This window comes from Pantherophis guttatus, chromosome 4 (assembly GCF_059756535.1).
Source record: "Pantherophis guttatus breed Tessera chromosome 4, ASM5975653v1, whole genome shotgun sequence".
NCBI classification, from domain to species: Eukaryota; Metazoa; Chordata; class Lepidosauria; order Squamata; family Colubridae; genus Pantherophis; species Pantherophis guttatus.
The window spans coordinates 160,244,379-160,256,903 of record NC_142066.1 but is presented as its reverse complement, the minus strand read 5'-3'; the positions used below and the strand labels follow the sequence as shown (position 1 = coordinate 160,256,903).

Below are 12,525 nucleotides of genomic sequence, written 5' to 3'. Positions count from 1 at the left end.
GGCTTGCAGGGGGCGCCTTGAGGCAGACAGGGGTGGAGGGGTGGGGGGCAGCGGCGGATCAAAAGATGGGAGGCGGGGGTGTCCTGGCGTGACTGAAAGAGGGCGCGGCCCCTTGCCTTTCTCGGGACAGGAATCCCGTCTCTGCCATAGTCCCAGGGTCTTGGCGGACAGAGTCCATTTGATGCCGTGACTGGGAAACAAGTGGCGAAAGGACACGGGAGGGGGGAAGCGAGGAGGGGCGTTTGTCTGAGCACTCGAGGAATCCTCCGCCTCGGTCCTTCCACCTGGCTGTCCCCCAGGCAGCCTGCTCTTTGCTCCAAGAAGGGCAGCCGCGGGGAGGCGCCCAGCGCCCTTCGGAGCGTCCCCAGGGGTCCCCTCGGAGAGGTCTGGGCGCAACAGGTAGGCAAAGGACCAGGTGAGGCCCGGGCGCTTCCTGCCTCGGAAAGGAAAGGGCAGCGACGAGGGGCTCGAGGGGCGGCTCCCTCCCCTTCGGTTCTGCAAGACAGAGCGGTGGACGGAGCCAGGGCATTTTCTCCCCACCCCCAAAAACGACGAAAGAATATGTTCGGGTGCTGGCCAGTAGCTCTGGTGGGAAGCGCCCAACACCCGGGGCAAGACCCGTGGCACGTAGACTGGCACTGCTTCGGATGCCCTGGAGCGGGAGAACATGAACGATGGGGGGGGGGGCTCGGATGGGTCGGCGTGCCGAGATCCACTGGGTAGGAGGGCCTTCCCCCCTACCCCCATCCCCCGCGACCGAATAGACAGCGAGCATAGCGGCAAAGGGCAGAGGCAAAGTCCGAGCGACCCAAGGACCGGCCAGCGACGAGATCCGCTCCCCGTCAGTCCTGCTACGAGAACAGGAGAGCACGGCCAGGGCGATCCCGCGGGAGTCGATTGGTGGGAGAGTCCCGCGGGGCCCCTCCCCACCCCCGCCCGCCCGCGGGGCAGCTGGTCCCGCCCAGCCCGACAAAAGGCCCCTTGTGCGCCCGGCCGGTAATTGGCAATCATCAATCACCAGTCATAATGGCTGATGAGGCGGGAGGGGGCGGCGCTTCCCAGGGGCCCCCTGGCCGCTCCAGTGGGAACCCGCCGCTGCTCCCTGGCCCGGCCGCGGGGCGGGCGGCTCTAGGGGGGAACTCAAGCGGAATTTGAGGAAGATGGATGAGCGCGGAGGCAGGGCGACACCCCTTCCCCCTCCCCTGCCATCTCCTCCCTCCTCGCCCGCCGCCCGCCCGCCCTCTCTCGGCAGACAGCGCCAGCCAAGCGCCAGGGCGGCAGCGGGAGGAACGGCGCGGCGGCGGCTCCGTCGAAGGGCCCCGGCCGAGCGACCAAAGGCGGAAAGCGAGCCGCCGTGCCTCCGCCGGGGCTGGAGCTCCGGGTCGCTCTGGAGACTCTGGCGGCGGGTCAGCCGGGCCGGTAAGTGCCGGCGGGGTCGGGGCCGCCGCCATGCAGAGGCCAAGTAGCGGCCAAGGAGCCGCCTTCTCCATCGATTCTCTGATCGGGCACTCGCCGCCCGCCCCGCGCTCCGGCCCGCTGCTCTACACCGGCTACCCGATGTTCATGCCCTACCGGCCGCTGGTGCTGCCCCACGGGCCGCTGCAAGCCGCTACCGGGCTGCCCCCGCTGGCCCCGCTGGCTTCCTTCGCCGGCCGCCTCAGCAACTCTTTCTGCGCCAGCCTCGGCCAAGCCGTCCCGTCCATGGTGGCTCTCACCACCGCCTTGCCGAGCTTCGGGGAGCCCCCGGACGGCTTCTACCCGCCGCAGGAATTGCCGGTCGCTGGTCGAAGCAGCGCCGAGCCCCCCTGCCGCCGCCGCAGCGGGGCAGAAGAACTGGAAAGAGGAGAGCTGTCTCCAGCCCGGGACAAAGGAGGCCCGGAGCCGCCGCTGCACTTCCCGGATCCCTTTCCCGGCCTGGCAGGTGGGTCCCTCTTCGGGCGGCAGGTGGGCAGGCTGCGTGTTGGCTCCTTGGGCCGGTTGCTGCGTGGCAAGAACTTTTCTCGCGCGGGAGAAAGTTTGTCTACTCACCGGGATGTCGGGGGGGGAGTGTCAACGAGGGGGATGAGAACCGATCGAGTTGAAGCAATCACCCACCCTCGCGGTCAGCGGGGTCCCTTCTCCTTTCCCGTTGGCCAGCAGGCACCCCGGACCTTAATCCTAACCCTGTTCCTGCGCCTCATTAGGCCTGTCTCTTATACCGCTCGATGCCCAAATTATGATCTGGCTGCCGCCCTGCCCCAACCGGCCCGCCGTCTCTTCGCAAAGGGCGCACCTTGGAGGAACCGGGCGCTCCCGGACACCTGGGCCAAACAGGGATTGTCTGGAAGAGTCCCTTCAGCTCCGCGCTCCTCACCGCAGCCGCCACACCGAGCGCTTGTCCCGGGCGCGCCGAACGATTTCTCCTTCCCTCCGGTGACGGAGCTCTCTTTCGCGGGCCGGCGGCTCCATCCGGAAAACCCCGGGCCGGCGGGGACGGAGCTGTCCCTGGTGCTGCGGAGCAGCCGAGGCTGAGCCGCCCGTTCCTCGCGTGCGACCAAAGGGAAGGCCAGGGCAGAGGGCTCGCTTTGCAACGTTCCCTGCTCCAGAGGCCCGGACAGCGGGCTCCCTTACAAGATGTTTCGGACCCGCGGAACCAATTGGAGCAGCGGTCCCAATCCCCTCTTGAATCGGGCACCCTCAAGCTGTGGCAGCGAGGTGACGGACGGGTTGGAAAAAGAGGCGCGGGAATCTTTCCCCCCTCCCTCGGCCCGGGCGCCACAGAGCCTTTCAGGGGTTCAGCGGGACGTCACGTCTGCAGTCGCAGTTTTTCTGGTTTTCGTGGGGCGGGGTCTCCCGGGGCAAAATCTGGTCGGGAACTCTTTCGACCGTGGCGGGTCGGAGGGTCCTTTCGCCGCTTCTCCCTCATAGGAGATGCCAAGACCGTCGGGGACGGTCGGCGGCGGAAAGTTGCAGCAACAAACGCTGCACGAAACCATCGGGGCCCTCCTGAGAAGAGAAGATGGTTACTCCCGAGTAAATGCCGTGAAGGCATCCGGGGGTTCGGAGTAGGATCTGGCCCGGCAAGAGTCCGAGTTTTGACACGCACTGCCGGTACGGAGGGAGGGAGGGAGGGAGGGAGGGGAGCAGCCCGCTCTGGGGCGGCCTGCCTAGTTTGGGGGCAAGGAAGCCGCGCCCTTGCTTCCCAATCCGTTTCCCCACTTGGAGCCCTCCGGGGCACGCGCAGGGGTTCCTAAGGCAGAGACTCCCGGGATGCAGAGATTGAATAATCACTAAATCAATAGATGATGAAAAAGGACGTCCCCCACGCGTGGCTAGTCTGTAGTCGTCCCCCCCACATTGCAGGAACTTAGGGGGCACTTCCTTCACTTCGGCAGTGAGCCCCTGGGATCCAGGGCAGGGCATGATCTTTATACCACGTCTCCGGGACTAACAGCCGGGCCCTTCTAGTCCTATAAAGGCTGCAGCAGCCTCCCCACAGCTTTTGGGGGGCCTGCGGTGAGCGGACAGCCCCACTCAGGAGATCAGGGTCGCCCTGCAAGGAGTCCAAGTCGCACGGAAGTGACCAGGGATCGTTGGGGTGGAGGGTGAGCTACGACTCAGGCTTCTAGGCTTCGGACGAGGGACCGTTAGTTCTCCAGGACTCCCAGCCCAGAAGGCTTTGGACTGTCAACTGCAGCCTCCATCATCCCCAGCCCAGCAGCTAATTTCGCTAAGAAGGGCGCTGCCCAGGCGCCCCAACCGCAGGTTCAAAGCCTCCCGCGTTCCCGGCACAACCCGTTCCCGGCCGCAGAAGGGGGCGGGCGACCACCCGCGCTCCCCGGGCCCTTGCCTGCGCACCGCGCCTGGGCTGGTTTCGGCTAGCCCTGCCTTAGGTCACCCCGAAGACTGAACGGGAATGAGAGGATCGCCCTGCGCCTTTCCTCGGGCGCTTGGCCGCGAGTCCCGGAGCTGGCCCTGCTTCGGCGGCTGATTCTGTCGGACCGCGGACTTACAAGGGTTAGGGTTAGGGTTGGGGGGGGGGTGTTCGGGGATGACCCCGGGGTTAGACTGGAAGCTCAAAATAAAAATAAAATAAAACGTATCTGAAGAAGGCAGAGAGCAACCGTTGGGGGTTTGGCCGAATCCCGCAGGAAGGTTTTCTTCGACGAAAGCTTCCCCTCCCCGGCGCGTCTCACAACTTGCCCGGCGTGGCACGATTTCATCGGATCCATTTATTAGGGCATGCCAGAAAAAAACACTCCGCACACGCCCAGAGGCCCTCGGCCCTGGATTTCCAGACTCAAACAACTGGCTTCATTGTCGGAGACCCGTACAGGTCCGGCCTGAATCTGAGCCGCGAGCTCCCCCTGCGCTCTTTCCCTGCTTTGCAGACGCATCTGGCCGGCCTGGCTTGGCGGAGCCTCCGATTCCGGTTGCAGGGCAAGGGGTCCGTCCACGGGAGGCCCTTTGGGGAGAGCTCTCGGGGTCTCATAGCCGCGACTGACCGCCGCCGCGGGGCCAAAAGGTCTCTCCCGCCCCCCCCCCCGCCCCCAGCGCGGCTGGGTGCCTTACAAGCAAGCGAACTTTCCTTGCGATCCTCCCCCACCCGCCCCCTCCCTGAAGCCCTTGCAGGTCAGTGCTGGCAATACTGGAGTTGGGGAGGAGGAATCGTTAAACGGGGCAGGAGGCGGCCTCTGATCTTCTGGCTTCGGGAAGCGCGGCGTGGGGAGAGAAGGACCTTCTGGAAAACAGAGGAAGGGCCCGCGCCTCATCCTGGCATCAAACCCAGACCGGGGGAGGGCAACCCCCGAAGTAGGCAGGCAGCCCGGAAGAAAGACCCCCTTTCTCGGGCTGGCCAAAGCCTCTCCCCGTCCCCGTGGCCATCGTGAAGTCCGACCTCCTCGTAGGCCGCTTTGGACCTGCCGCGCAAGAGGCAGCCCGGTGCTTTCCCATTGCGCCTGGCCTGACGGGGAGGGACGGGGGCGGCGGGTGGGGGGCAAAGGCCCGCAGAGATTCTCCATCTGCCCTGTCCCAAGCGGCGACCTGCGGTCCCCGCTCGAGGGGTAAACCGGGGTGGGGGGGAGGTGAGGCCTTGCCAGTCCCTTTCTCCCGCTTTACTCGGGCGCCAGCTTCGGAGCTGAGTCCGCACGGCCGCTCGCCTCCCACGCATGGACACACCTACCCACGCTGGAATGGAACGTGTGAGCCGCGCCTCCTGCTAGCACCAGTTCGGGGACGGAGGAGCAACGCGGCTTGGGCGCTGTTGGCCGGAGTTGGATCCGTGGGGCGACAGGAACCGCGCGCGTGGCCGGGTTCCGATTTGATGGGACAGTGCCTCTCCGTGGGGAGAGACGTCCCCTCTTCTCCTCCACTCGTTCCCTCCCCCCCTCTCACTTCCTATTCCCGTTCCACTAAGCAGACACACCTCTGTCTGTCTGCTTCTCTCTCTCTCTGTCTCTCACTTTCTTTCTTCCTCCACTAATCACACGCATCTGTCTGTCTGTCTCTCTCTCTCTCTCACTCACTCACTCTTTCCTTCTTCCAGTAATCACACACATCTATCTGTCTGTCTGTCTGTCTCTCTCTCTCTCTCTTTCCGTTCTCTTCCACTAATCACAGGCATCTCTATCTGTCTTTCTCTTTCTCTCTCACTCACTCTTTCCTTCCTCTTCCACTAATCACACACATGTCTGTCTGTCTGTCTCTCTCTCTCTCTCTCTCTCTCACTCTCACTCTTTTCTTCTTCTTCCAGTAATCACACACATCTATCTGCCTGTCAGTCTCTCTCTCTCTTTCCATTCTCTTCCACTAATCACAGGCATCTCTATCTGTCTTTCTCTTTCTCTCTCTCTCACTCTTTCCTTCTTCTTCCAGTAATCACACACATCTATCCATCTCTCTCTCTCTCTCTTTTTCTCTCTCACTCACTCTTTCCTTCTTGTTCCACTAATCACACACATCTATCCGTCTGTCTGTCTGTCTCTCTCTCTTTTTCTCTCTCACTCACTCTTTCCTTCCTCTTCCACTAATCACACATATCTATCCGTCTGTCTGTCTCTCTTTTTCTCTCTCACTCACTCTTTCCTTCCTCTTCCACTAATCACACACATCTATCCGTCTGTCTGTCTGTCTCTCTCTTTTTCTCTCTCACTCACTCTTTCCTTCTTCTTCCACTAATCACACGCATCTGTCTGTCTGTCTGTCTCTCTCTCTCTTTTTCTCTCTCACTCACTCTTTCCTTCTTCTTCCACTAATCACACGCATCTGTCTGTCTGTCTGTCTGCCTGTCTATCTCTCTTTTTCTCTCTTTCTTTCCGTTCTCTTCCACTAATCAGACACATTTCTCTCACTCTCTCTCTGTCTCTCTCGCAGACGGCAAAGGCGCCTACAGTTCGGACGAGGAGAAGGCTGACGAGCGGGCGGGCGAGGCGGGCTGCGGCAGCGAGCAGGACAGCTCGGCGGAGGCGGAGAGCGAAGAGGAGCCGTTCCTGGAGGGTCCCGGCGGCGGCGGCGGCCCGGTGCCAGCCAAAGCCAAGGCTAAGCGTGGCGCGGGCGAGCAAGCGGCGGCGGCGGTTCCTCCTGCCGGGGCTGCCGCTGCTCCCTCGTCGTCGTCGGGGGGCCCGGGCAAGAGCCGTCGGCGGCGTACGGCCTTCACCAGCGAGCAGCTACTAGAGCTGGAGAAGGAGTTCCACTGCAAGAAGTACCTGAGCCTGACGGAGCGCTCCCAAATCGCCCACGCGCTCAAGCTCAGCGAGGTCCAGGTCAAGATCTGGTTCCAAAACCGGCGCGCCAAGTGGAAGCGAATCAAGGCGGGAAACGTCAGCGGCCGCTCGGGGGAGCCGGTCCGGAACCCCAAGATCGTGGTGCCCATCCCGGTCCATGTCAACCGCTTCGCCGTGCGCAGCCAACACCAGCAGCTCGAGCAGGCCCAGCGGCCCTGAAGGCCCCGCCGCTCCCCGCCTGTACAGCCCCCCACCCCGCTTATTTATTCGTGTAAAGTCTGTACATAAGGGGCGCCCTCCCCCTTCCCTTTTGTACATGAGCTTGCCTCCCCCCTCCCGCCGCGCCCCGACCCCCGTATCCGTTCCGTGCAGAATCGTGTATTTGATCAATAAATCTATTTTGTATGGACCTACCACCCCGAGTGGTCGACTCCCATCTCGGTGGGTGGGGGAGAAGAGGGGGAGGTCCCCCTCCCCGTGGCCGCTCACGTGTGTGTGTGTGTGGGGGGAATACCGTCCCGCCGGCTCGGAAAGAGTCCGCGAAGCCCACCATTCATGGGACTCCGCGCACTTGCCACCCCGACCGTTTTCTGAAAACGGGGAGAGAGGAACTGGGGGTCGGGGAAAGAAAGGCAAGGCTTCCCCCTCCGCCTTTCCAAAGGACCGTCCGGGAAGTGAGTCTGGAGATCTCCAAGGCTCCCCATGGGAAACTCCTTGGCTCGCTTCAAGCCCTGTCAAGCTCCGTCGGGGTCCTTGCAGCAGCCCCTTCTTCATTCCCCTCCCCACCCATCATAGGCACAAGGAAGACCCTCTGCTCCTTCCCTTCCCCAGGGCAGATTTTCTCAGTAGCACTAAACGGGGGTCTGGAAAGCTCCTCCACACCCCTCCCCCATAAAGGAAGGACGGCTATGGTGCGGGGGGGCGGGGGGGTGTTGGGGTTTGGGAGCAGCCCTCGCTTCACAAGCCTTGAAGGTAGGTGTGGGTCTCTGGCTAGGAGTACAGTGGGGGAGGGCTGTCTTCTGTGGCCCCTTCCCCAAAGGATCACAAAAGCGACTGCAGAGGCCTTGGAGGGTGGGGCATGGGGTGAAGCAGTTCCTTTATTTTGCAGCTTCTCTGCTGGGGGGTGGGGAACCATTCTCTCACACTTCCACGCAGAGACACACAAACAGGGCAGCAAACCTTATGTACAGACTGTCATATAAATATTTCCAATGTACACTTTATACACAAGTGACTTGAAACGGGGGACGGGGGGACGGGGGCTGGGAGAGCTCAGCCAGCATCGAAACCGCCCCCCCATTCTGTCCCCCTCTCCCCGCCCCCCCCCCAAGTCCTCACATCGGGCTGAGGAACTGCAGCAGGTCCTGGGAGAAGCAGAGGGGGAAATTGACCCCGGGGGGGTAGGGGGGATGGGAGGAGGAATGGGGGGGGACAACAAGGGGTCTCCTTCTCAGCAGCCCCAGTGGAATCCACGTGCCATTTCTCTTGGGGGGTGGGTGAGTACCCCATCCCTTCCAAGAAGGTCTAGTCTCTCTGGGCACCCAAAGCATGGCGAGGGGCCTGCGGAGGGGGGGAGAGGAGGACTGCTGTGCTCTTCCTGCAGAGAGCCGTGGGTAGGGGGCCCACCGACGTCTCAGGGGCTTGGGCCCCGCACGGGGCAGCCCGGTTCGGAGGGCGGCGTGCCAGAGGCGTTGTTGTTGAGGTTCCGGCGAGGCAGGCTCGGAGTGAGGCTGCCCACAGGGGCTTCGCCAGGACAGCCATGCTGCAGCAGCATCTCCACGCACTCCTGGCTGCCGGCGCGGCGTGCGTAGCCAAGCGGTGTCAGGCCACGGGCGTCCCGGCTCTTCACGTCCACACCGTACTGCAGGGATGAGAAGGAAGCTCGGAGGAGGTCCTTCCCATGTGTGTGGGTGTGCGTGTGTGGGAGGGCCAGGGAACACTTTTGCAGGCAGGGAGGGGGGGTCTCCTTACCCAGATGAGCAGCTGGGTGAAAACCACGTTGGCCATGGCACAGGACAGGTGCAGTGCCGTCCGCCCGTCCCCATCGCCGTAGGTCTCGTTCACCTCCTCCTTGGAGCCATGGGCCAAGAGCAGAACCACCGTCCGCAGGTCATCCTCCACCACCGCCCGCAGCAGCTGCTGGCCGAGGGGCACGTCCGAGTGGGGCAGGGGTGCCAGGAAGAGCTTCTGCTCGTACTTGGCACGGATCCAGCGCTCCTTCTCTTCCCTGTAGAGAGAGAGGGCGAGGAAGAGGGAGCGCATCGGGGGGGCCTTGGGGAGGCGTCCCGAACCCCACCTCCCGCCCTCTCCCAGAGACACCCCGCTATCTAGAGTCCCCAGCTGGAAAGGCTGGGACAGAGGAGACGGGCACCGCAGCACTATCACTGCTGCCATCTCCTGCACACAAAGGGGGGGGGAGGCGATCGATGCTGCCGGTACCCGGCTATCTGCCTCCTATTCTATCCATCTGTATCTGCTCAGCCGCTCTCCACTGAGCACGCTCGGCTCCCCTGCCCCATCCCGACCCCCGGAGCCAGTGCTGATAAGCCCCCCGCCCATCAGAAAGGCCTCTTGTCTGGATGTCCAGATGCATGAGTGACAGGCCCGGCCAGACAAGGCAGAAGCCTTCCCTTGGGCCGCCCAGCTGGGGTCCGGCTTAACCCTTTGCCTCCCCATCCTGGGCAGCCCCTGCTATTGCCTCCTCCGCCCCATGCATAGGGCCAGAGCCAGTGTGTGTTTATGTGTGTCATCCATGGACTCAGAGCAAAAGAATGGCATCATCCACAGGTGGCCAGAAGAAGAGAGCGAGCAGGGCTGGGCCTCTTTCGAGCCCATTCCTGGGATGCCTGCTGTCTCTGCCACCAGAGAGGGCAGCCCAAGGGGCAGCAAGAACAGCCCCCCTCCCCACTCTGACAGCCGCCATCTTTGGGAACATCAGCTGAAAACAGCTCTGATGGACGGGCACAGCTGGGGGAGAAGTCCGGCCCGCTGCCTCCGAAGCCAGCACTGCCCAAATGCACCGCAGAAGCTACCTGGAGGAAAATTCCCTGCCCCCCCCACTGCTCCCGGATGAAGAAGAGCCCCCTCCGCCACCTAAATCCAGAGCAGGTGGGAAGCAGGTAGGAAAAGGTTCTTCTTTCGTCCCTTTCTCTCCCCTTCCTCCCCCACAGCCAAGACTATCCAGCAATTGAATTGGGCACTGGGGGGGGGATGGCTACCCAGGTGGGGCCCGGGCTTAGAGCTGCCATCAGGAGCAAAAATTGGCTCTCAAAGGAATATGGCCAGACCAAAAAATGTGGTGGGGGTGGGGGGAGTCCACCTGGTGCTACTGATAGGAAAAGCAAGACTAAACCACGGCCCGCCCACCCACGTCCCCCTGGGAGGCTGTTGCTGGCCTTGACCTGCTTGTTCCTTTCTCATGGGACTCCATCGGCTGCCAAACGGGGAGAAACACCCCCCAAATTTACCAACATACCCACGACTCCCACCACGGTGCCAACCGTTAGATGCTATTTTGAAGGGTAGTCCTCGACTTACAACAGTTCATTTAGGGACCGTTCGAAGGTACGCCAGTGGAAAAAGCAATTTATGAATTGTTCACACTTGGTCATGAAATCCAAATTCTGAAGCTCCTGTTTATGATGGTCACCGTGTCCCGGGGGGCGGGGTTTCCCCGTTTTGTGACTCTGTGAGCAAAGTCGACAGGGAAAAGCCAGATTCGCTTAACGACTGCATGATTAAATTGGACCGCTGCAAGGATTGGCTTAACAACAAATCTCGTGACTGGGAGGGCGCCCGTGATTCGTTGTAAGTGTGAGGACTGGGGGCAAAGTTTCAGTGCTGCTGTCCGGACTTCATACCCTGTTGAGACGCCCTCCAGCGGGAGTGGGGGTGTCTTCTTCCCTTTGGGCTGCTCCCGCTCCTTTTGGGCAAATAGCCTCTTTGGGGGCTACAGTCCATCCATGGGGGTCTCCCAATCGAGGCCCTCCTCCTCAGAGGAAGTCCCGCTCCCCTGGGTCCCTCCCCGGGATTTCCTGTGTAACTCTGAGGAAGTCATGAGCTTCACCAGCCAGCCTTCCCTCCCAGAGACCCCCACAATTCACATGACTCACATTTTCTGCCACTTTTCTCTCTTTCTATTTTCACTAAGAAGCCACTTTAATCACTCACCAATATTTGATGCCCCAAAATTGAGCCCAGAATTTATGCTGCAATGGGAGAAATTTCTGAAGTGGCTTTTTACCCCACCTTCCTTGCTGCGGTCGCTAAACGGATTCCTGCAGTTCTTCAGCTGGTTCTCCTGGTTGTTAAGTGAGTCAGGCTCCCCCCCCCTTGACTTTGCTGGTCAGAAGGCCGCAAAGGGGGAATTGTACAACCATGGCAGGATGCCACGACCGTCGTAAGTAGGAACCACTTGCCAAGCGGCCGAATGTAAATCACGTGACCGCGGGGGAAGTTTCAAATGGTTGTTACGTGTGAAAAATGGTCACAAGTCCGTTGTTTCAGTGCCGCTGTAACTTTGGTCACTAAACAAACTGTCGTTAAGCGGAGGACTGCCTGGATACAGTACCCTGGAAAACCTCCTTTCGCTCGCTGTGTTTGTTCAAGGACCGTACCGCTTGCCACCCCTACTTTAAGTCTCTTGTCCTGCTGTCCTTCTCTCTTGGCCACGTGGCACCCACCTCCGTGCCCCCCCCACACAGGACTTGCCTTTCTCCTTCCACGGATGCCTCCCCCCCCGCCCACTCCCCTGGTTCAGGGAGGGCTGGAAAGAGGCAGGAAGCCCAGGCACCAGGAAGGCCTGGCTGGGGCAGGAAATGGGCACACGGGAGGGGGGGAGGGGGGGTCACCTTCCTCGTGAACCCCTCCTTCAGGCCATGGGTGACAGGATCTAATGTGACCCACCCCAATGGAGCGATTCTGGGCTGGGGCTTTCTTTGGAGAAAAGCAGAAGAGGGCCAGCAACTGATCCGGCTGGATGGCTTCAAAACAGCTGCTACCCTTCCTGCCAGAAAACCTATGCACTTGGGGAGCTGGGGGTCCCCCACATCCTTCCATGGGGACCTGGGGGTTCCCCAGTTCGTTGCCTGGGAGCAAGGGTGAAATCTACTTACCTTCCTTACTGGTTTGGAAGTGCACATGCCATGCGCGTGAAGCGAGCACATGTCATATGTACGTGCAGACCTTCTGCACATGGGCAAAACCTTTTGCGCGTGAGCAGAAGGTAAGAAACACAATACTTACTAGTTAAAACCAGGAAGTAACGACATCCAGGTGGGTGGGCAGAGCTTAGCTCCGGTATTGCTACCGGATCGCTGAACCACGACGATCGCTACCAGATATCCTGATCCGGTCCGAACCGGGAGCATTTCACTCCTGCCTGGGAGGGTGGGGGTCCCCCACATCGTTCCCTGGCTCCCCTTCTTTTCCCACAGTTTGGGAAGGGAGGCTCAGCCCCCTGCCACCAGCAGAGCCAAGCCCAGGCTTCCTTGAGCACCCAAGGCCTCTGGCATCAGTCATGGGAGGGGAAGAGACCCCTTCTGAGAGGGCAGGGAAGGGCGCTGCGTCTGGCCTACCTGCAGCTCTCTGGGCCCGGCTTGGGGTAGTTCTTCGTGGCACCTTCCCAGACTGAGTTGGCCAGAGCGTTCCCGATGGCCGTCATCACAGTCACCAGCTCCAGCGGCCAGTCGTCCAGGTCCAGGGAGCGGACGCGCGACAGGTGCGTGCCCAGGTGGCGGTGGATGCCAGAGCACTCGATGCAAATGAGTGCCCCCAGGTTCAGGCTGGCCCAGTCAGGGTCTGTGCAGGAGATGGGGGGGGGAGG

At 61.6% G+C, this 12,525-nt stretch overlaps 2 protein-coding genes across 5 annotated transcripts in view; one reads left to right on the top strand and one right to left on the bottom strand.

Moving 5' to 3' along the window:
• The first annotated feature begins 1,053 nt into the window (after window positions 1–1,053).
• Window positions 1,054–7,115, top strand: GBX1 (gastrulation brain homeobox 1). Its single transcript, XM_034423454.2, has 2 exons — window positions 1,054–1,921; window positions 6,352–7,115. Exons 1-2 carry the CDS (start codon window positions 1,165–1,167, stop codon window positions 6,918–6,920), a joined length of 1,326 nt encoding a protein of 441 aa, XP_034279345.2. The 5' UTR covers window positions 1,054–1,164; the 3' UTR covers window positions 6,921–7,115.
• A 650-nt stretch (window positions 7,116–7,765) lies between these two features.
• Window positions 7,766–12,525, bottom strand: part of AGAP3 (ArfGAP with GTPase domain, ankyrin repeat and PH domain 3) — a 46,255-nt gene continuing 41,495 nt past the window's right edge. For all 4 annotated transcript variants that reach the window (XM_034423469.3, XM_034423470.3, XM_034423471.3 and 1 more), the window contains exons 16-18: window positions 12,278–12,500; window positions 8,673–8,928; window positions 7,766–8,562 (exon numbers count right to left, since the gene is read on the bottom strand). In XM_034423469.3, coding sequence (XP_034279360.1) covers window positions 8,335–8,562; window positions 8,673–8,928; window positions 12,278–12,500 — 707 coding nt within the window. In that variant the 3' untranslated portion in view covers window positions 7,766–8,334. The remainder of the gene's footprint in view (window positions 8,563–8,672; window positions 8,929–12,277; window positions 12,501–12,525) is intronic.